General features: G+C 40.0%; 1 protein-coding gene across 1 annotated transcript in view; it reads right to left on the minus strand.

The window, feature by feature from the left end:
• Window positions 1–23,966, minus strand: part of Sos1 (SOS Ras/Rac guanine nucleotide exchange factor 1) — an 87,111-nt gene that overhangs the window by 18,537 nt on the left and 44,608 nt on the right. The window contains exons 9-17 of the mRNA XM_052186454.1: window positions 22,828–22,955; window positions 21,460–22,115; window positions 12,093–12,174; window positions 11,083–11,205; window positions 10,645–10,748; window positions 8,697–8,919; window positions 7,476–7,595; window positions 3,045–3,207; window positions 702–819 (exon numbers count right to left, since the gene is read on the minus strand). Of these exons, the coding sequence (XP_052042414.1) occupies window positions 702–819; window positions 3,045–3,207; window positions 7,476–7,595; window positions 8,697–8,919; window positions 10,645–10,748; window positions 11,083–11,205; window positions 12,093–12,174; window positions 21,460–22,115; window positions 22,828–22,955 (1,717 nt within the window). The remainder of the gene's footprint in view (window positions 1–701; window positions 820–3,044; window positions 3,208–7,475; window positions 7,596–8,696; window positions 8,920–10,644; window positions 10,749–11,082; window positions 11,206–12,092; window positions 12,175–21,459; window positions 22,116–22,827; window positions 22,956–23,966) is intronic.

A 23,966-nucleotide genomic window follows, 5' to 3' on the forward strand; every position in this document is an offset into this window, starting at 1 on the left:
TGCTGCTGCTTCTTTCCTTTATCAAACTAAACTACAAGGTCAGGCAAGGTGGTGTACATCTATTTATGCCAAGCACCAGGATTGCTGAGGCAGGAGGGTGGCAGCAGTAACAAAAATAACAAGCCGACAAAGACATGAGTGATGTGATATGTGATGGCTGTCAGAGATGAAACTAGAAAGTGAAGAGTGTAGAGGCTGAGTCCTCGCTGAATGAGATCAGAGGGCTTCGGACTATGGATGTCTATGGATGACTATGGATGACTATGGTGTCTATGGATGTCCTGGGTGTGGCCGCATGCCATACACCTACACCCTGAGTGCTGGACACACCCACTTAGTCTTGTTTTCACACATGATCTTGCTATGCGTCCCAGGCTGATCTCACACTCCTGCGCTACCACACCCATCACCTGAATTATCGGACAGAGTTTGCAATGAGCTGACATTTTGTCTGTGACTCCAGAAACAAGGTCAGACATCAGATTTCGCACTTGTGGTGTCTTCTCAACAAGTTTCAATGTTTTGAACATTGTGGATTTTTACATTTAGAATGCTTAATCTATATTAGGTCTGATTTTTTTTTTTTTAAAAGTCCTAACAAGAAGAATCTGAAAGGATTCAGGTGCTATTTTGTACACTCACTTAATAAAATGTTTTTGTTTTATCCAGAAGCGCAATAAAAAATAGGAATAAATACTTACCAAAGAAAGGCACACATGGTGGATTAATAGACCTGAGTTTTGCCAAATATTTCTTATAGTGATCTTCACTCAACTCATGAGCTTCTTCTAAAATTTTCTTTTGTCTACTTGGTATTTGCTATAATAATAAAAATAAGGATTAGGAGGTCTCAGTTCTATAAGAATTGCAAATCTTCCCAAAACAAAATTTAAAAAAAAAACCCCAAAACCAAAACAAACAGAAAAAAAACAAAAACAATTAAACAAAACCCCAAAAGAACAACTAACTCTTACGGCTCATTCATAATCCGTTTTGACTCCAAGAATGTTAATACTGTTTTTACTTTTCAATTTGTAATGTATATTTTATATTATATCAGTATCCCTGGCTAGGTTGGAATTCATTTGGTAGGTCAGGTTAACCTCAAGCTTATGGAGATGCACTTGCCTCTGTCTTCCAGGTGCTGGGATTAAAGGCTTGAGTGACAACACCTAGTTAATTATTTCTTAAAAAACCTATCATATATACTTTAGAACAAGCGTAAAAGCATGCCTGCTATACTCTATCTTGTCATCCCTCATACAGTTTATGTGAATGTTTAACTGAGCATTACAAATAAGCTGCTGAGTGCAGGTCAGCAGGCGGAGTGCAGGTCAGCAGGCGGAGTGCAGGTCAGCAGGCGGAGTGCAGGTCAGCAGGCGGAGTGCAGGTCAGCAGGCGGAGTGCAGGTCAGCAGGCTGTGTGCAGGTCAGCAGGCTGAGTGCAGGTCAGCAGGCTGAGTGCAGGTCAGCAGGCTGTGTGCAGGTCAGCAGGCTGTGTGCAGGTCAGCAGGCTGAGTGCAGGTCAGCAGGCTGAGTGCAGGTCAGCAGGCTGAGTGCAGGTCAGCAGGCTGAGTGCAGGTCAGCAGGCTGTGTGCAGGTCAGCAGGCTGAGTGCAGGTCAGCAGGCTGAGTGCAGGTCAGCAGGCTGTGTGCAGATCAGCAGGCTGAGTGCAGATCAGCAGGCTGTGTGCAGGTCAGCAGGCTGAGTGCAGGTCAGCAGGCTGAGTGCAGGTCAGCAGGCTGAGTGCAGGTCAGCAGGCTGTGTGCAGGTCAGCAGGCTGTGTGCAGGTCAGCAGGCTGTGTGCAGGTCAGCAGGCTGAGTGCAGGTCAGCAGGCTGAGTGCAGGTCAGCAGGCTGAGTGCAGGTCAGCAGGCTGTGTGCAGGTCAGCAGGCTGAGTGCAGGTCAGCAGGCGGAGTGCAGGTCAGCAGGCTGTGTGCAGGTCAGCAGGCGGAGTGCAGGTCAGCAGGCTGAGTGCAGGTCAGCAGGCTGAGTGCAGGTCAGCAGGCTGAGTGCAGGTCAGCAGGCTGAGTGCAGGTCAGCAGGCTGTGTGCAGGTCAGCAGGCTGTGTGCAGGTCAGCAGGCTGTGTGCAGGTCAGCAGGCTGAGTGCAGGTCAGCAGGCTGAGTGCAGGTCAGCAGGCTGTGTGCAGGTCAGCAGGCTGAGTGCAGGTCAGCAGGCTGAGTGCAGGTCAGCAGGCTGTGTGCAGGTCAGCAGGCTGAGTGCAGGTCAGCAGGCTGAGTGCAGGTCAGCAGGCTGAGTGCAGATCAGCAGGCTGGCACAAGCCTGTGACTCCGTCAGCGTGGGAAGAGGGAGCCTACTCTATAACATTCCTTGGGCCTCCACGTGTGCCTATGGCAGACACCTGAGTGTACACACACAAAGTTAAGAAAATAAAGTGCTGATTGTGTTTTCTTCTAACAAATTGGAACCTATGAATGAATGGATTTTAATGAGAATACTTAATTTTAAAAGAGAAAACAATTCATTATGAAATTTAGGTAAGTCCAATATTTAACCTATTACTGAAAAAACAAAACAGACATTTAACTGTATTATAATTGTTAAAACTCTGATCTCCCATTTATATTAGCAGGTATTAGTTATACACAACGCAGGCTTCATTATGACATTTTCCTACATGTGTGCAATGCACTCTGATCATTCACCCTGGGCGATTTCTGGCCAGTCCTGTGCTGGAGTCCTTCTGCCTCCCAGCCAGTCCGCCAGTGTCCTGCCTGGTCTTTTCTCTCGCTGGGTGATCCAGTGCGGAACTTACAGCTGCTTATAGGAGTATGGGTGAGGGTTTTTTTATGAACACAGGACCTAACCTGTAGTTAGACCACTGGATAAAGTATCTCCTTCTCTCAGCAACCACTAACCACAGTGACATGCTGTGGAAGAGATGGGCCCGTACAAGCCTGCCCAACTTCCATGACCTCATGCTGAAGGCCAGTTTTGTTATGCTGATAATCACAGCTGCTGAGGCTATCATAGCCATGTCATACAAATTCCCAAGTTCACTTTAAAACACGTACAAGCTTACCTCAAATGTGTGGTCCAGTCTGTAAACAGGTGATGAGTTCATAGCACTGACCACTTCAAGAACACCATTGAAGTTGTTCAGCTCTTGAAAGACTTGTAGAATCTCAATTATTCGACTCACCACAGCTACTCTTTCTTCTAAGTTTTCTGTTTCTACAATACATCTGGAAATTGAAACAAACTAGAAATTAAATTTTTTATTTCCCCTAAACTCTGATTCACAAAGTGTTCAGTATGACTACAGAAAGGACACATGCACACTGCTGGCTTGGCTGGGCAACTGCAGAGAAAGGCTCTGGTGGAGCACGCTGCTCTTTTCTGGTGTCTGCTGTTGTAGTGCAGACACCACTCCCTAATCTCCCGAGTGCATCCTCTATTGTCAGCTTTAAATCGTGCTGGACATGTGACTCGCTGTCACTAGGTATATGTTCTAGGCAGGGTTATTCTAGAACCGTTGCTTCTTCCTTTGTGTGCATATACACAATCCTATTACACTGATTCATTTCTCCTTTTGCCTGAGGAAGGTCTTGCTATATAGCTGAAGATGGCCTAAAACTTGTAGTATTCCTGCCTCTGCCTTCTGAGTGATGGATTATAAGTGTACATTACCATATCCAGCTTAATTTTGTTTTTTAATAGAAATAATTGGTTATGTTTATAGAAATAAGAAAACCATTAGTATACTGCAAAATCAGTTGAAATATTTTACTTAAAAAGTAAGTAAATAGTGGCAAGTGGGAAGCTAATGCATGGGCTCTGGGCTTAGTTCCCCAGCTGATGGTATGGTATCACCATGCATGGGCTCTGGGCTCAATTTCCCAGAACATGAAGCAAACAAAACATACTATCTAGAAACAAACAAACAAAGCACATTTTTACATACCAACAATTTATATATTAGTTTATTATATAGTATGATACGATATATATATATATATATATATATATATATATATATATTATATGTTATATCTTTATTTTCCCATCAAATAGCTAAAAAGAAAGAAAGACAATTCTAGTGAAGTATGGTTGATCAACAGCTGCAAAGGCCAGCACTTGGATGGCTAAGGCAAGACTGCCAATACATTAGCTTGAAACACACACCGAGTTCCAGGACTGCTTGCGTGCGCACACAAACGCGCGCGCGCACACACACACACACACACACAAACTGCTTAGTCATCACTTAATCTTTTTTCTATTTGAAAGAACTTTTATGTATTAATAATTTATCAGTTAAAAAACATTTTAAACCTAGTTCTTGGTGACATTAATAATCTAAGAAAAATTAAGTTCAAAACTAAATACACATATTTTTAAAATGTAAAGCTAGCAACAGATTATATTATTCTCGATGAAGCTAATATACTAAGAATAAAACTTCTATAGTTAAAACAATCAAAAGAAATGGCTTATCAAATTAAACATATTTGAAGAATGTATAAATATTTATGTATAAATATTCTATTTATCTTAACAAGTATAATTAAAATCATGTAATTCAAGTATGCTCTATATCTTAACTCTTTTAGTTACTAAGTACAGAAATTAAGATCAGTGCTCTTGGGTCCAAGTCTATGGGCTCTGTAGCTCAGGACTACTGAGATGAGAAACACGCATCTGTCTCACTGACAACAAAGGCAATGCTTTCCCTTAAACAGTCTATGAAAGACCTGAAGGACACTGCTCTCTCTATCTCATCAGTTACACGGCTCCTTCCCAGTATCACACAGTGAGAAAGGACTTCTGTGTATTTAAATATATCAACTTTAAAATAAACCAGGAAGCAACATTTTGGGAGAAAATTCTAGTTTTTACTTTTTAGAGGTATATTGTCTCTGATCTCATAGACAACTCTAGTTTTCTTCTGTGTGACTTGGACTGCTTCAGGCCTTCGTCTGGACTGTTTTGTATGCTACCAGCTGCCTGTTCCTATAACCCCAGTACAATCTGTGGATTCTCACATCTTTGCTGAGAAAAACAAAATCCATTATATAAAACTAAGTAAGTTATCTAGTCCCCAGTTATAAAAGTACATTGACTTCTTGACTTTATCAGATAGTATAGCTCTTCTGATGTACTCCAGTGAAAACTACTAAAGCAAACCACACCCACCCACCATAACTCATAATACATAAAGAATCTTTGGAGGTGGCCCTAAGAACAAGCTACAAATGAAAAATCGTTCAGGAAAATCTACAAAATAATTTCTTTAAAAGGGAGAATCTAGAGTATTTCAGCTAAGATCATCCTCCTCTCCATCCTTTCTCTGGAGTACCTGTTTGCGATTCCTGGAGTAGGTGCACCTACTTCCAGCTGGGGATTTTGAGGGTTTGGGGGCACACACCTGGATAGGTTCTTACCCTGCTGAATTACAACTTCACTGAGTGTAGTCTTTCTTACTTACTTATTTACTTATAATATTTACTTAATATTTAAGATGTGTGGACCCCTCCTTGCCTACTTTGCCTACTTTGAGCTGAGGCTGCAGGGTAATTAAAATGCTGAGAGAACAGTTCTCGGCTTGGCTCCTGACAGGAGTCCCACGCTAAGAGAACCCGAGGCTACAGCATCATTCTTGGCACTTTGACCCTAAGCTCTCGGAATGTAAAGAAACCTTGCAATCATGTCCTCTCCAGAACTGAGTCACACAGACAGCTCCTAGCCTCTCACCATCTAGAGCAAATGGAGGTTGTTATTAAAGGTGTGATCAGGGACAATGGAGGTTGTTATGAAAGGTGTGATCAGGGACACTGGAGGTTGTTATGAAAGGTGTGATCAGGGACACTGGAGGTTGTTATGAAAGGTGTGATCAGGAACAATGGAGGTTGTTATGAAAGGTGTGATCAGGAACAATGGAGGTTGTTATGAAAGGTGTGATCAGGAACAATGGAGGTTGTTATGAAAGGTGTGATCAGGGACAATGGAGGTTGTTATTAAAGGTGTGATCAGGGACAATGGAGGTTGTTATGAAAGGTGTGATCAGGGACAATGGAGTTGTTATGAAAGGTGTGATCAGGAACAATGGAGGTTGTTATGAAAGGTGTGATCAGGGACAATGGAGGTTGTTATGAAAGGTGTGATCAGGGACAATGGAGTTGTTATGAAAGGTGTGATCAGGGACAATGGAGGTTGTTATGAAAGGTGTGATCAGGGACAATGGAGTTGTTATGAAAGGTGTGATCAGGAACAATGGAGGTTGTTATGAAAGGCAGCTGGAAAGAAGTCTGGAGATATGGGAAGATATGTAGCCTCAACTGTAGCTAGTTTACTGAATCAGGAAGATAGTTGCAGGTTAGAACAAGTATCAGTTATTAAGCACCTTAAAAACTTTACTTCCAAGAAGCCAGGATTTCATTGGCTTATTCTGCACAGCAATCTGCTACCAGGGGTTCCTGACAGAGGAATGAGGATGGAAATTAGTAGTGCAACATTTAGCAGCCCGGGGTGCAGCCTGGGAGAGAGTGGATGTGAGCCATACTGGAACTAGTCTTCCCAAAGTTGTGACTGTGGGCATCCCCTCATCTAACCTGCTTGGTCCACATCACATTTAAGTAGCAAAGACAAAGCCGTGGAAGGCAGAAGGCAGTATTGAAAGTTGCTATACCCATTATGAAACATATAAAGAAATAAAAAGTATGACCTCAACAGTGGAATAAAAGCAGAAGCAGAAACTGCCTGTTTGAGTGACTAGATGTAAATTAACTGAGATATTTCAAAGTTGCCATCAGAGAGTATGGTGACAGAGCTAAAGGACAACCTGGTAAATGTGTAAGGAAGGTGTAATGACAGAATCAAACCAGCAATACATCTGCACATTTGCTCTGAGTTGACCCATTGCACTACAGGAAGTTCTCTCCAGGCTGAAAACAAGTGACCCCAGAAGGCAATTTCAATCAACACAAAGAACATCAGTGAAGGTAATTATGGAATTATAAAAACACTCTAAATGCCCATTTTTCCTCTCACCTTGTTTAAAAAGCAACTAATTTAATGTTTATGAATGTCCTTTTGGGTGTGTAGTATAAAAATGTGAAACACTGCCAACAGAAGAAGACATGAGTGGATGGAAGGAAGCTCTTTAAGATAAAGTGGTGCCAGTAGATGGTAAAGTCATCACTGTAAGGAGGCATTGCTGGACCTGCAGCGTTAATTAGGTCAGGGCTATCCACTCTGCAGAAAGGGAGCCTCTACCTGCTGGAAAAGAAGCTGCAGCCAATCTGTAGCCTAGTCTGATAAAGTCAGATACATGTGGTTAGCTCCAGGCAATCATGGAAAACCAAAATACCAGTGAAATTAAAATGCACATTAGAAAAATATTTAGTTTACAAGAGGGGGTAATGAAAACACTGAAGAAGTGGTATACAGAAGCAAAAAGCCCTGAATTCATAACCCGCCCTCTGCCACAGGAAAAAATGTCCGCAACACTTACTTCTCGAACCACAGAGTGAGGTTAGTGGTGTGCCGAATCATTTTCAGAAGGTTGGGAGAATTAATTTCTTTATCTTCTTTTGTCCACACACTTCCAACTAATTCTGATGGCTGCACAGCTCTAAAATCATCAACATAAAATGGCACATCACATTTCTCCTCAAGTGTATAGTTTACTACATAAGAAAACCTAAACTATGTTTGTTTATAAGTGTTTATAAGTATTCCTCTTTTATCAACAGAAAGTTGATGAAAACAAGATAAACATTTTTATTTTTCTATGTTTTCAGATTAGAAATATGTTAGTAGACACTCTTACCTAATACATTCATTGCTCGTTTGCTTACTTTTTAAAGACAGTGTCTTCCTAGGTAGCCCTGGCTAAGTTCTGGCCTCTGCTTCAGCATCCTGAGAGCTGGCATTGTTGTATATATCACATTATGGTGCTTTTACATTTGTTGCATACTTTTGCATAATGACTTTCCTAGCACTTGTAGATATTATTTACTAAGTTGGGGTGGTAAGGTAGTTACTTAAATGGTATCTAGTAAGTAACCAACAAGGATATAGCAATTACTAATTCATTTTTGGTTTGTTTTTGCTCTTACAGTGGGTAGAAAAGAAAAACCATCCTGCAAAAGTCTCTAAAAGTAAACTTTAAAATTCTAACATTATCATTTGGGGACCACAATAAATATAGATGGGAACATTTATAAATTTAGCTCTTTTTCTCATTTTGTGAATAATAATAATTTGAGGTTTTAAATAAAATTTCAAACCAGAATTTTTCAGATAGTTTCATCAATGAACAATATTAAACTATGAAGGGCTGTACTGGCTGCAGCTCAGTGGTGGCTCTGTCTTGTGCTGTGGTAACTACTGCAGTAGTGTCTATGTTGCTGCAGTGTGCTCAGTCTTGGTGAGCATCAGACACACACCAGAAACTTCACAAACTTATAAGATAGTACAAGCTTTGGCCAGCAACTGGTACTGCCAGAATTTGAACCAAGCTTACCAAGCAGGGGTAACTGAGAGAGCACAAAGTTAAGCAGATCAAGACTGACTAAGGGGTAAAACCCAGAACTGACTGCAATGCCTCAGTGCTACAAACATGTCATAACCATCTCATTTACAACTATGACAGCTCTAACAGGCAGAACATGTATTCCATCTTAAAAATGAACTCGAGATAACTTCTGAGTTTGAATGTTGAATAACATACCGGTATAGATCTGATTCAAGTAAAGTGAGTTGTCGAGCAATTTCTATTGGGTGTAAGGTGAGCAAGTCAAAAGTCTCTATGTGCCCAGGTCTGCTTATGTGCCACTCAACTGTGGGCGGTGGGCTCTGAAATGTAATATTATGACCTGGGCCATTGTCTCTCGCAATTTTTTTCCTTTGGATTATCTTAGTGATGGATTCGACCCATTTTTTCATTGCTTTACCTGAAATACATTTTAACAAATATTTAAATACTCTTTAACACTATGTTTTTAAAAAATGTTTAAAGTAATACAAGTGACACATGAATAAATCATTGCTATAAAGTTCAGATGAGCAAAGTAAATACTAACAGTCCCCTCCCCCACCTCCTCCTCAGCCTTCCCTCCCCACCTCCTCCTCAGCCTTCCCTCCCCACCTCCTCCTCAGCCTTCCCTCCCCACCTCCTCCTCAGCCTTCCCCTCCCCACCTCCTCCTCAGCCTTCCCTCTCCACCTCCTCCTCAGCCTTCCCCTCCCCACCTCCTCCTCAGCCTTCCCCTCCCCACCTCCTCCTCAGCCTTCCCCTCCCCACCTCCTCCTCAGCCTTCCCCTCCCCACCTCCTCCTCAGCCTTCCCCTCCCCACCTCCTCCTCAGCCTTCCCTCCCCACCTCCTCCTCAGCCTTCCCCTCCCCACCTCCTCCTCAGCCTTCCCCTCTCCACCTCCTCCTCAGCCTTCCCTCTCCACCTCCTCCTCAGCCTTCCCTCTCCACCTCCTCCTCAGCCTTCCCCTCCCCACCTCCTCCTCAGCCTTCCCTCTCCACCTCCTCCTCAGCCTTCCCCTCCCCACCTCCTCCTCAGCCTTCCCCTCCCCACCTCCTCCTCAGCCTTCCCCTCCCCACCTCCTCCTCAGCCTTCCCTCCCCACCTCCTCCTCAGCCTTCCCCTCCCCACCTCCTCCTCAGCCTTCCCCTCCCCACCTCCTCCTCAGCCTTCCCCTCCCCACCTCCTCCTCAGCCCTCCTCACAGGTGATCATTGTTAACAGTCTGGCATGTATCTAGACCTTTCCTAAACACATTTTTAAAGTAACTTAATTTTTCACCTCCACCATTTTGAAGCTTCATAATCTATATTCCATATGAAATGAAAGATTAACAAGCATAAGTTCCATATATTCACCATCTAATTAATATTGTATTTTATAACCCAATCATGAGGACTGATTCATCATATTAGTCTATTTTTTGATGTGCCCGTCTTTTGTACTATATAGGAAAGTAATCCACTTAACCCTTTTTCTGATTTTCATTTAGACTGAACAATGGATATAAAACCAAGTTTGTCTAGACAAACTTGGAGTCATATAATTACAGAATTTTGAAAGTAAAGGAAACCTTGGAGATAAGCAATGCTAGTTTCTCACATTTTTCATAATTAAGCTGAGTGAGTCTAAAAAATCAAAATTATGTTTCTCATTAGTGCTGGTGTTAAAAAGCAATGTCAGTATAATACACTATTTTTCCCCTGATTTGCTCTATTTAATCTAATCATGCACTTTTACCAATGGTGCTGCAGTGGTAAAAGAATTCCAACTTGTACCAAGGGTAAAACATAGTTTCAATTAAGTGCTCTAGCTTAACCTGAGACTAAAAGAACCAGTTCCATAACAGACGAAAGTCTGCTGAGTCAGCAGGAAGATGATGAGCACTTTCCGGGGTCAAGGCTGGCTTTGGTTGTTTTGTTTTCTGAGAGAGGGTCTTACTATAGTCCTGGCTATACTAAAACTCATAGAAATCCTCCTCCCTTTGCCTCTTGAATGCTGGGAATAAAGGTATGCACCACCACACCCAGCCTAAATGCTATATAATAAGAAAGTTTAACATTTTCAAATGAACTCTAATGGTATCAATTGACAGTAACCATATTGGTAATTTTATCACACACAAAAGTAGAAACTTAAGAAAAACATACCTCTTACTGTTCCAATAAATTCCTCCATTCTCTGTAAAAGGTCTGCATCTCTTTCAAAGTCATAAAAATGGTGTTCCACCCAGTGCCGACACACGTTTAATACCCTATGGCATTGATACAACACAGAATCTAACATTGAGTGTACACATGAAACACATACGGTCTCCTAAAGCTGTAACAACTCAGATAAGACTCTTAACTCAGCCTGCTTCCCTTCACCATGCCTAGGAACAGTTTTTTGAACATTTCCACTTTTTTCCCCTGGCTTTGTTTTCCTGAGACGGGGTTTCTCTGTGTAGCCGTGGCTGTTCTGGAACTCAGAGATTGGCCAGCGCCTGCCTTCCAAGTGCTGGGATTGCACCACCACTGCCCAGCTTTGATCATTTCCACTGTGAACCCAGGTGTGAGACAAAAGACACACAAGTCTTCAGTGCCTACCTCAGCTGTACAGGCTGAATATACTCCTTTCTAAACCGTTTCAGCTCTGCACTCAGGGGCTGATCTCCGTTCTCTATAGCTATGCGGTCAGCTTCTGTTGGCTCAGGCTCTGGAATTTCAAATCTAACATGAAATAGAAAAAATAAGGAAAATATTGTATCAAACCCAAATTCACAAACTTATAAGAAATAATATAAAAAATTATTACAGATACACAGACACATCAGCGAAAATCCACTTTTATAATGTAAAGGCTAATGATAATATTTTTTAATTAATACTTTTAAAAAGTTAGTTTTGTCAACAGCTAAAACTAACTTAGAAGCAAAATAAAACTACATGTAAAATTTAAAACAAATGAGGCTAATGTCCATTTTTAGTTTGTAGATAACTTTAAATCAGTAGACATAATTTTAAGGGTGATTAATGCTTGAAACTTGATTGTTCTTTGGGTAGATCAAAAACATTTTCCTTGATAAAAGCATTTGCTCACTGACAACATTCATTTTACTCAATATATAGTAACTTGAAAACTTGTTTAGAACTTATGAACCATTAAAATCTGAATTTCTAGTGTCTCATTATTTTAAAGGCATGGATGGTTTCGTATAGTTCAGAGGAATCCTAAATTTCCTATAATAGTCAAAGATGACCTTGAACTCCTGACCCTCCTGCCTCTACCCCCCAAGTTCTAAAATTATAGGCACATGCCCAGCCTATATTCTAAATCATCTATATTGATATAGTTCTTTAACTATTAATTCAAGCTGGGAATACTGCTTAGATTAAACCGAAGGTTCATGTTTCAATCGCCAGTGCTGCCAAATCCCTGAAAAGTTAGAGTTTTAAATACTAAAGCAATATCACATTTTGATTATTTAAATAATCATAGTTAGCTTTTATTTTGAGTCCAAATACAGTTAAGCTTATTAACATATAAGCTTATCATATCTTAAACCTATCTTAAATCTTTTAAAAACAAAGAGTTTAAACATTTAAAATTGACAGACCTTTCTATTAGAAGATTCAGTAGTTCTTGAGGTTTGCAAAAGGATCTGTATGTTGTAAGGAATGTTCGAACAAAATTTGGATCTAGGAAGAAAAAGGAAAAATATTAAAGTCTTGTATAAGAAATGATTAAAACTTATTTTCAGTTTCAAAACAGATCAAATACTCAGTCTTAATAAGTCCCCAAATATTTTACCATAGAGATAGCTTTAGATTTTATAATGTACTGCTAGCTTCAGTTGCTTCATAAATCAGTGGCAAAAAACAAAAACAAAACAAAAACCCTCAAAAAAACACTGATTGTAAAATATAATCAACTGACTTCTTGCCCTGTCTAAATTTATCATTGACAAGCAATGTGCAATGAAGAAAAGCAGGAGCAGGGAACTGAAGCACCGGGCCCCAGAGCCTCCCCTGTTGGCTCGTTTACCTTGTAGAGGTGGCAGCAGCAGCAACCATCCACTCCTGACATCCAGGTTAATTAGCTACATTTCCTAATTTCCTTTAGATCATGTTAACCAAGCATAAAACTAGAAAACAAATCTTACAAAGTAGTAGGGTAAGTTAAATAGTTTTTAAAATCTCTTAATTGTCAGAAGCCAACTGCTTAAAAAAAATAAAAAATAAAAAAATAAAAAAAAGTTTCAGATTCCTCTAAGCTATGAGAGTAAAAGAGCAAAAGAGCAAAAGTCTTCCGCTACACAAGCTTGATCACCCTGAGATCAATCCCAGATTCCAAAAGCTGGTTGTTGTCCCTCTCTCTCCTCCTCCAACCCCACACAGAATAAAACAAAAGTTCTAAAAAGCTCTTGCTCTTATTTGATGCAGTTTCAATGGAGTTCATCACAGAGCAGGGGCTCCAACCCCTTCTTTAATGGCCTGCTCTGCAGTTACATCTCCAAGGAATAAAATGGAGGCCCACTGGCTCAGGTGACTCTCCTAGTCCTGCCTCCTGGATCTTTTCCGTGACAGTATTCTTCCAGGTTAGGAGAAAGGCAGCACAAAAGACCCTAGGCTATTTTCTTCTGCATAAGGAAGGAAAAGACCCTCTTGTAGTGGAGGAAACAACAACAACAACAACAACAACAAAAACCAATAACCATTTCTTTGGGTTTGTGGGATGAGCCCTGAATCTCAGCAGATGCAGAGGCAAGCATGTATCTCTGGGAATTCAGAGCCAGCTGGAGACACACAGTAAGACTGGCTGAAAAACACCACACACTTCTACAACTCAGACTTTTCTAAGGGAGAACATGTGTCAACTTGAGTCTCTTGTAGGAACATTTCTGTTTACATTATTAACATGGGTAAACTGATGGCAGTAAATACCTATACATTATTGATCAAGATTTTCATAAGAAGTCTTTTATTGGATAAGTTTAGTGAAATTAGAGTATATTTTGAAAATTTTTAAGTTGATTCTAAGAAACCTAAATTTGACCTTAAAAGATCACATAGTAAGTTTTTCAACCTTAAACTGAAATTCATGGATTTATGACAAGATAGGACCTGATCTAATCTGCTGGTATATATTATCATCAAGATAGTGAACTGATTTAACTATCAAACAGCCCTGAATTTAAAGTACTTAATAATTTTTCACTTTGAAGAAAAAAAGTATAAAACAAACATATTATTGTAGGAGTTTTTTGCTTTTGAGACAGGGCCTAGCTAGATATCCAGACTGGCCTTGAATTCACAATCCTCTTGGCCTTAGTCTCCCCAAAGTGCTGGGATTACAGGCATGTTTGACCATGCCTCCAGCTAAAAACTTCTTTGGTTTTATTTAATGGTCTTTCCTTTAGTTTATATCTCCTAAGGCTAGATTGGGTTACTGGTAAAAGTATTTTAAATACATAAAATCTTTTAATAATTTCCTTTTTGTTGGTATTTTATTGTTTGTCTTCAGTTACAGAGATCCTCAGTTAAAGACTAATGTCTCATCCAGAAGAAAAGATTTAAAAACAGAAGGCTGTACAAGATTTTAAAACAGAGGTATTTATCGGTACCATCACAACCTTCCCTTTCAAGAATCTTCTTCCTGTTCTACAAATCTATTTGTAAGGTGAGGCTTCTCAAAATAGCATGTGTTTAGGAAGCAACAGCAGGGGCCACAGTGGGCTGCTCGGCTGGCTGCCCTTGCTAGAGAGCTGTGTATCCTAGATAAGGTCACTGAGAATCTCTGGGCAAGTGTGTGCCCACCAACCCTCCAAACCCAGGTTTATTTGAGGCTGACAATCTAACATCATACCCAGAACTATTTCTTTTCAAATGATACCCAACGTCAGGCTAAAAGCTGTGGTTTTAGACAGAAGGAAGAAAGTGCTGAGTATACTTTAAGAAAAGTATGGCTGTTTCTTAAAGGGGGTCTTCCTCTTAGGTGACAGCTGATGGCAGTGCTGGGACAGGCACACTGCACCTCTATGCCATACAGTCACACGGGCCCATGCCACTTCCCCGCGGCTGCTGCATGAGCTCTGGGAGGTGAGGAGCTCCAGTCAGAGAAGTAAGCAGACTCCATAGGTCAGACAGTAGAGAGGGGCCACAGAAGAGAGCACGGCCATCTGGTTCCCGCTCTGGCGCTCTTCTATCAAGGCAGATACCCTCCGGGATAAGAGGACTCCCACTAGCCTTCCCTGGCTCTGACATCTAAATATGTAGAATTTATCAATGAACTGCAGTGTCACTATAGAAGCTCACATACCTGACCAACTCAGAAAGCAGTTGTAACTGCTAAGCTGGTTAGCGGCACTGGAAATGAACAGTGAAACCATGGCCTAATAACTAGTGGAGTGCCAGACGCAGCAGCTGTGCTTCCCATAACACTGTTCTTAGGAGGAGCTTCTGGTGGTGGCAAATGAAATAAATACTCTACAGTAACCACTACTGCAGTGTGCTCTAAAGTGACTGAAACTTAATTGGTTCTTATTTTGGCTGGAAACTAAAAGCAGCCTTGCCAAAAAGGGAGGGTGGGGTGTGTGTGGAACAACTAAAATACTCCAAGGAAACTGGCAGAAGCTTAAGTACTTAAAAAAATTTTAAAGCTACCTATATTCTCATGCTGGTTTTAAAGCGCGCGCGCATACACATACACACACACACACACACACACACACACACACACACACACATACACACACACACAGTAATTTCTAATCTAAAGAAATGAACAATTCTTAATGAATAACAAACTTATTTTGAGAACCCTTACCTGTATTTAAGTCAGGCAGAATCTGGCTTTATGGTACAAACATGGACAAATACCCACTAATAAGATGGCAGCTCAGTTTGACATGCTCTTCTGATAGAACCAAAGGTCAGTCTGGACATGCCCTGCTCAGACACAGCCCTACAATTTCAACACAAGCAGAGGAGCTAACCCTCCAGAGGCGACCTCTTCCTTCCCTACCCTACCATGTTCATAGCTTCTCTGCTACTGCCTCTTCATACACTCTTCATACAAACACCTCCTGAAGCTAGTCTGGAGTTCTTGGTGTGAGCCCATGTTTCTTCATCTATAAGCTGTGGTTATTTTCAAGTGGTTTTCTTGTTTGTTTATTTGTTTCCTGAGATGAGGTCTCATGTATCTCAGATTGACCCAAAACTTACTATATTGCTGAGGATGGCTTTGAACTTGTAATCCACCCCCCTCTGTCTCCTTGAACGTTGCATGCAGAGATGACAGGCATATGCCACTATGCCCAGTTCATAAGGTGCTGGGGACTGAACCCAGAGTCTCATGCATGTTAGGCAAGCATTCATCCACCTGAGCCACAACCCAGACATGGTTACTATTTTTTCGCTGTCTGAAGTTATAGCTAATTTCAGCTCCTGAACAATTCTATGTTATTTGGTGTACAATAATTCAAAAATCTTCTGAACTTCCACTCTATCCACATTATATCTAGTATTCAGAATACAGCACATTGGATTTGAGGTCATCAATCTTCCTTTTTCTGTCCCTATTTTGATTTCACATTTGACATATAATATGGCAAGGTCTTAAGACGTATGAAATATTTATTACATTAAAAGCTATTTCTGCAGAGCAGCCTCGCCATCTGCCATAGTGGAGCACTGTTAGTCAGGATGTCTGTGCATGTGATAGTACTCCCTTTAATACAGCCATTTAAACCTCAAGGAACAATGAGCTCTCAGCGAGGACTTATAAACAATCGCTTTGAATTCCTTAAAAAAGGAAACAGACGCTATGCTGACGCACAAACACTTAAAAAAAGCAGGGTTTAAAAATAGAAGAGTGCTGCCCTATAGATCAGAAATTGTTCAGACTTTAAAGTCAGACACCCAAACTGAATGCAGGCGAGATACAGACTCAAATCTAAATGTAGATTTTTTTTTGAACATTTTATATTTGAGTACAAAGATAGCGGTAAATACATCAGAAAAATACCTTAAGTTTTATTAATTTCATCTTCTACAAAAGTGGCTTACCACAGAAAGGAACCAGTCTGGCACAGCTAGAGCTCCAACTTAACCCTCCCCTTGCCTCAGTTACAGTCCATTCTCTACAATGCCTGGCCAGACCACCAACCATTTTCCTTCCAGTGTTGCTTTATCTCAGATTAGCTGCAGTGCAGTATCTACAGCAGCTCTGTGAAGGACTTCCTGCTCTCCTTTCCCTTGTGACATTGTTTTGTGATCGCTTACTCTAGGTAAGGAAACTGTCTCTTCATATCACTGCCAAATTTAAAATAATCCAACTGAGTAATTTTCCTGCCAGCATTCAAGGTGAATTCCCCAAAATCCAATCTAGTCAGTGAACTACTCTATGTGCAGAAATACTGGGGATGAAAGACAAGTTATCAACTAGACAGTACACTGTTATCACTTATGTACGGCATCCATCTTTTCACTCACGTTGATACAATGTATTCTTCCAGAAGGCACTATTTATAGAGCACACTATTCTGATAGCCCAATACCTAGGCTCTGTCAGGGAAAACCAGGTGGCAAATACCTATAATCCCAGCACTCAGGTGGCTGACAAACGTTACATGCTCGCCAGACTGCTGTCCTCTCTCCAGAACATAACAAAGTAAAGTACAGGCCAGGGACAGAGTTAACAGAGATGAACAGAACGCAGCTGCATACAGACCTGCTTATCCCAAGGCTCAGAACCCACTACCTACTTCAGTTAAAAACAAAACAAAACTAGATCTTTTCATATATACCTGCATTTGCTTCAAATGAATAACCACGAGAGTACTTAGAACTCCATTTTTATTATTCATCATATATAACTTTTTAAAAGGTGTTATCATATTAAAATAAATTTTAAAAATTCAGATTGAAAGTGTCAGTGGGACATTGGTAGAAAATATATTCTGCTGAATAGAAATTAATTTCTAGGGGCTGAAGAGATGGCTCAGCGGTTAAGAACATTGGCTGCTTTTCCAGACGTCCTGAGTTCAATTCCCAATAAACCACATGGTGGCCCACAACCATCTGTAATGGGATCTGATTCCCTCTTCCGGCTTTCATTAAGAAGACATTAAATAAATAAATAATAAATAATTTTTTTTAAAAAAAAGAAACCAATTTCTAGATTTCATTCTGTAATTAACTCATAGGATTTCTAGCAAATCAAACAAGCCACAGGGGTGTTGGCTTCTGTTACAAACTGAGGGTGTAGGCAGCCCCTGGCACTACAGGAGTGCAGCCCTGTTGAGTTATTGTTGCATCACTTGAGAAATCAAGTTAGCCGAAGCCAAGCTGAGCATGAACTAATCCAACGTGAGCCAGTTCCTCCTCGTTTTTATTATGTCTAAATAATTTACAATACGTGATGTCCAAGTACAGTGCTCACCATTAGTTATCAGATTTCCTCATGTATATACACAGTGCCTTTTACTATATAATAAAAAAGCACATTATTAATCTTAACTTTTGTATCCATGTAAGCTACAACCTGGTCTGCATGTTCTCCCACAAAAACACTCTAATAGCTATGTAACCAGACCAAAAAAAATCCATTTTTTATTTGGGGAGACTGAATAAAAGAAAAACACAGACTAATGTTTGTATCAGTTACACTGGCACTGCACACACATACTGCATGAACATAAACATAAAAGTTTTTAAGAAAAGCTTGTAAAATAATCTCACAAGTAGTAACTACATATGTTCTAATTGTAGGTAGAGGAGACCTTACAATACTAATTTTATATCTTACAAATCTATGGTTATCTATCAAAAGCACATTCTATACTTCCACAGTAAGTCAAGAATGGACTTTATAGGATAGTTAGTCTAGGTAAAAAGACATCTTACACTGCAAGTTAAAGACATCAAAGAACAGCGAGTAAACTAACACTAATTTCATGTATTTCAAGATCACAACTCACAAAGCTGCTGGTGGACACCAGTTACACCAGGAACGTATTTATGAATAAAATATTTAAATTTCAAAACAGGACAAAACAATGTCAAAAAACGTATAACACTGACATTCTTGGTTTTATTTTTCTTTAATACTGGAGGATTTACATTTTTTCTTTTAATTTTAAAAAGTAAAACAGGGGAGCTGGAGAGATAGCTCAGTGAGCACTGGCTGCTCTTCCAGAGGTCCTGAGTTCAATTCCCAGCACCCACATGGTGGCTCACAACCATCTGTAATGGGATCCGATGCTCTCTTCTGGTGTGTCTGAAGACAGCGACCGTGTACTCACATACACACATACAGTAAAAAAAAAAAAGTAAAGCAGGCTGGAGAGAGGGCGCAGAGGCTAAGGTCACCAGCTGCTCCCCAGAGGACCTGGGTGTTATTTCTAACCACCATCTGTAACTCAAGTCCTAGGAAATCTGACCCCCTCTTCTGGACTCTACTGGCACTGTACACACATGGTGCAGACATACACATAAAAACAAAAATAAATCTTAAAAAAGTAAGCTCATTAAATTTCAGTAGTCTGGACTTCATCAAAACTGTATAAAGTTAGAAATTTAAGTGTTATATTAAGACCATAAAAATATTACTTTATGCAAAAGCTAAAAGCGAATGATTGACAACAGTACAATCATTTAGGTGTGTATGATAACATCATTACAATAATACTTTGCACACATAAGGAATAAAGACTGCTGGACCACATAAAACCTATTAGCTTCTGAAGTATGCTTAAATGTATATGCACTCAAAATAAGTAAATTAGTTTTAGCTTATAACTGCTAATTATTATTTCTGTCAAATACAGTAGCTTAAAAATTACAGAAATGTTTTAGAAACAGATTGTAAATTTTAGAATAGAGAAATAATTAATTTAATTTTAATAGAAAAAAGGACAGCATGCTCTATTGAGTCTACAGTAATCATTGCTGACTATGCTGTAGAGAAAATTAAACTGTATCCTTAATAAGCAAAGATAAAATACACACAATAACTTACTCTAAATAGTCTAACAATGACACCCCTCTAAAGATTACTCAGGGCAAAAAGTCAGTCCCTGTGACACTGCAGTACCACCATCAATTCATGTGTTGATTTTCTTTTAATTGAGGTTATATGATTTTTCCTTTGTCCTTTTCATAAAAAACATCAAGCCGTATTGAGAATAAAATGAGCAGGTTTTAAATTCACAAGGATTTAAAAACAAAGACAATGTAGTAAGATAAACAACTTGAATTTCTATTGTTGAAAAATTACTTAGAGTATTTGGAAACCACAAATTTGGGTTAACAAAGTATTTCTGTTATTTTAAAACTTTAAACAGTAAACAGAAGATTGATAAAGATTATGTGAATAGCTAATTTATAATAATTACTAAGAACTGCAGTTCTTTAAAATAGCTTTATATGTAACAAGAAAGGTAACTACTAAGCAGCTTAAATTTTCTTTTTTAAATTTAATTTTTTTCTAATTTTTGAATAATAAACACACTGACTACAGAAGTCCCTGGGTAAAGTTTATAGTAATGTGGAACCCCAGATGAGGCATCTCACGCTGTTCACCATGTCTCAGCTACTGTGCATTACCACTGAACACGCGTGTTCAGAGAGGCTGAGTCGTTTGTAAGAACTCGCCTTTGGAAAACACTGTCGATGTACTATGGAAAACACTGTCGATGTACTATGGAAAAAGCCTGCAAGAAGTCCAGATAACTAAAGCAAAACTAAACTCTAGCTTGTATACCAGAGATATACAGGTAATGGCAATTATACATTACAAAGTGGTTTGAGATCACTAATAAAAAATAGTACTCAAATTTAACTTCTCCCCCTTTGGTAGTTCCTAACCATACAGAGCTCTACTTGCATTTAATAAATTGAAGGAAAGGCCTTGTTAAATAATCTTCAGTTTTACAAAGTGGGAAAACTAATGGATATTTTTAAAGGCTAATCTCACTAGCAGCAGAATAGCTTCCAAAGGAAACAAAGAACCCACTTAGAGAACACTTAAAAAACAGGAAAATATTTTTCCCCAGAAACTTACATTTCCTAAAAATAGGAATATATTTAAATGAGAAGTATGGGGATAGAGGTTAATTTTCACATTCAGGTATTTAAGAATACCATATTATGAGTTTTATGATTTTAAGTCACACATTTCTTTTAAAGAAAAGACATTAAAAATTTTCATGTAAACTTACAAATAGCTTTCACATTCAGCATTTCATGTATGTTTCCTGACAGCATGCTATGGTATAGCATCTGATGTTCATTTCTGAGATGAAAACTATAGTTCTGGGAATAAAGGGACCCTGACCTGGTGAAGAGGCAGAGTCTGAATTCAGTGCTATCTGCTCCACCACAATTCTGAAATGGCAATTATCAAAGTCCCCACTATGTGTCAGACCATATAAGATGCTGCAGTGTGCCCTTTACGTCTTAACCACTGTATTTAATTCTACCTAGCATCTTTCTAGGTGTTCTTTAAAACCTGTTAAGGTAAAAACTGTTTGCATAAGTAATATTAAGATCAAAATACTGAAAATGGAAATGACGTCCAGATTTCCTAAATAGATGCAGGAATGGAGAGTAAGAAAACATATTTTTGCCACTAACACAATTTTGATGATGGGTGAATATTTAATGTTTCATTTAGTTTGTAACCCAGTTATCGAATAAGAAAAAAGAACACAGGAGTGGGCACTTTTAGACAATCAGGTTGATGCTTGGTCTTATTTCTACTGTTTTTTACTGGGTAACGTTAGACAAGGGACCATTTCTCTTTTGTAAATATGATAGAAAGGGTAAAAACTTCACAGAAGTGCAGAGCGATGATTTTACCAATGCTCCTCTATTAGACAAGTGCTTGCTTGTTGTTAGTTTTCTATTTCAGGCACAGTAACCCACCCATCAGATCAGTCAGTTTAAGCAGGAAACACAGTAAAGCTATCTCGTGTTTCTTACCTGCATACATATGGTATGTGAGCCTCTCAATCAGCTTAACCACGGTCCCTGCTTTGATAATGGGGATCCCAGCCTTGGGCTGCACATTCTCTTCGAATAGAATATTCTCCTCTGAGTCGGGCTCTGCAAACCTGTACACATCTGCGCCAGGCAGCCTCATCTGCTCCTCCTTCTCTTCCTGAAGCATTGTCACATCAAGCATCCTCTCCAGGGTGCTACGGTACTGCAAGGATATTAGTGCTGCCATCCAGTTGTTCTTCTCTTCAGCTGACTTGGCAGAAAATATCACACTATTCCCATCTTTCAGAATTATTTCAAAAGCATGCTTGTATTCACTGGTGTCATCTTTATCGTTAATTTGTACCTTTCTCATAAAAAACTTTTCTTTAAGTCGATATTCTGCATTGCTAGCACCAGGAAGTCTTGGCTGCCCATGATTTGATTTACAGCAAATCATTAAGCCATCAAAGAGAAATATGTGCCTGTCGTGCTTGGCCCCTACACGTGTAAGAGTCCCCTCCATTATGAACTCATTGCAGCACTGCCCGATGTCCCTCCCCTCCCAGCCGTCAATATTCTTCTGGATCTCCGTCATCTTCTTGATGGCAAGTTGTTTCCCCTTCATTTGCTGGCTGTAGAACCGACACGCAGACTCACTGGGGCAAAGGAGAAGACAGAACTTAGAGTCATGCAGATAAGATGACAGGGCAAAATATAACTTAAAACATCACTAACTCCACAAATAATACATGTAATTATACAACAATAAGAACTAAAACAGCACAGAATTTTTTCAGGTTTATAAAAAAATAACAGTGATGTTCAACTACATATACAAAACAATTATCTCTGTCTTGAATACTAAACATTTAAAAAGATAACTGTTAAAAAGCAGCCCAACACAGTAAAACAACTGAGATATGAAAGCAAATTGTAAGTATTTTTAAATCCACAAGCCTCAAAGATAAGAACGTGCAGCACGTGTTACAATGGGAAAGCAGATCTGCTAACTGAATCAATGTCTGAGTTACACAACCCCACACTAACCAACACTGCTAGTGTGACTGGGAAGACAATGACGAGGACGCAGACCTGCCCGCCCGGGGCCCTTTGCTCTGTCCCCTTTAGCTTACCAGCTGCTCCTCAGGAGGTCTTGTCTGGGAGTAAGCAGGGAAAATGCACAAATATGAAAGGTTTTTTAAACAATAACAAATTCTCCTGGCTTTGATGTCACTTCCTCTCAAAGACCAAGCTTGTCACTAACACCGTTTTCTTCATTGTTTACTCAAGAAGGGGAGCTAAGGCCCCTGAATTTGTACCACAACTTTCAGGATAGAAAGGAAGAGACTTTAAAGTGGGAATATTTACCTCAGTCTTCGTTTTGCAAGACTTTTGGAGCAAATTTTTTCCATGCCACTTTGGACATTGAGCAGGGCTGTTATTGCTTGCTTCATACACTCCTTGTCTTCTTGATCCTCACTTTTCTCTTCTAACTGCTGTGGAAAGGGCAGAAGGAGGGGCCTCACTTTACTTAAGGATAAAGAATGCTCATTCAGCTTTTCCTACTTCAGTAATTTTAAATGTTCTACAGACATTTTTTAGATTTATTTTATGTATAATGAGTGTTGGCCTGCATGTCTGAAAGTGCACCCTATGAGTGCTACAAGTTTAAGAGAGTCAGAAGAGAATTTCAGATCCCCTGGAGCTGGAGCTGCAGGTGGCTGTGACCCACTGTGACCCACTCTGTGGGTGCTGGGAGCTGAACCAGGGTCTAGTTCAGAAGCAACAAGTGTATTAACAACCTCTCCAGCCTCTCAATTTGTTTCAACTATTTTTCTAGGCTGAGGATGTAGCTGGTAGTGTTTACCTAGCTTGCAATAAAGCCCTGAGTTCTGTTATCTGATACTGTATAGTTGCAGACACCTATAATCACAGGACTCAGGAAGAAGTGGCAGCCTGGGGTGCCCGAGAAGCTGCCTCCACAGAAAAGCAGCAGTTCCTATTGTTTCTGCAAGGCCTGCAGCACTGCATGCCACTGTGGCAGGAGTCTGAGGTCAGCTGAGCTCTTGAAGCAGAAGAGAAGGTTCTGTCTCAGAAGACTTTCCTTTTCTATGTATTACTGTCTGTATTAACATGTCACCACACTTCCCATGTAAAAAGCATGAAGAGCCACTTTAGAAAGACCATGCTGAACCTTGGAACAGCAGTGTCATGTATGTACCTGTCAGCAGTCACAGTCCTGAGAAGACACAGATTAGAATGGTTTCCAACTCCCACAGGAGTTAGGCATGGTTCTAGGCACAAGGATACTCTTGGGGACAGAATCAAAAAGTTCAGGGCTGGCGAGACTGGTCACAAGGCAAGCTGCTGCCAGGCCTGGTGGCCTCAGTTTAGTCCTAAGGGCCACACAGTAGCAGGAGAAGACTGACTCCTCCCTTAAGTGGTTCTCTGACCTCCAAGAACAGGGGCCACCCCCATCCTCTGCTTACCCCTCCCTACATAAATGA

Source organism: Apodemus sylvaticus, chromosome 6 (assembly GCF_947179515.1).
Source record: "Apodemus sylvaticus chromosome 6, mApoSyl1.1, whole genome shotgun sequence".
NCBI classification, from domain to species: domain Eukaryota; kingdom Metazoa; phylum Chordata; class Mammalia; order Rodentia; family Muridae; genus Apodemus; species Apodemus sylvaticus.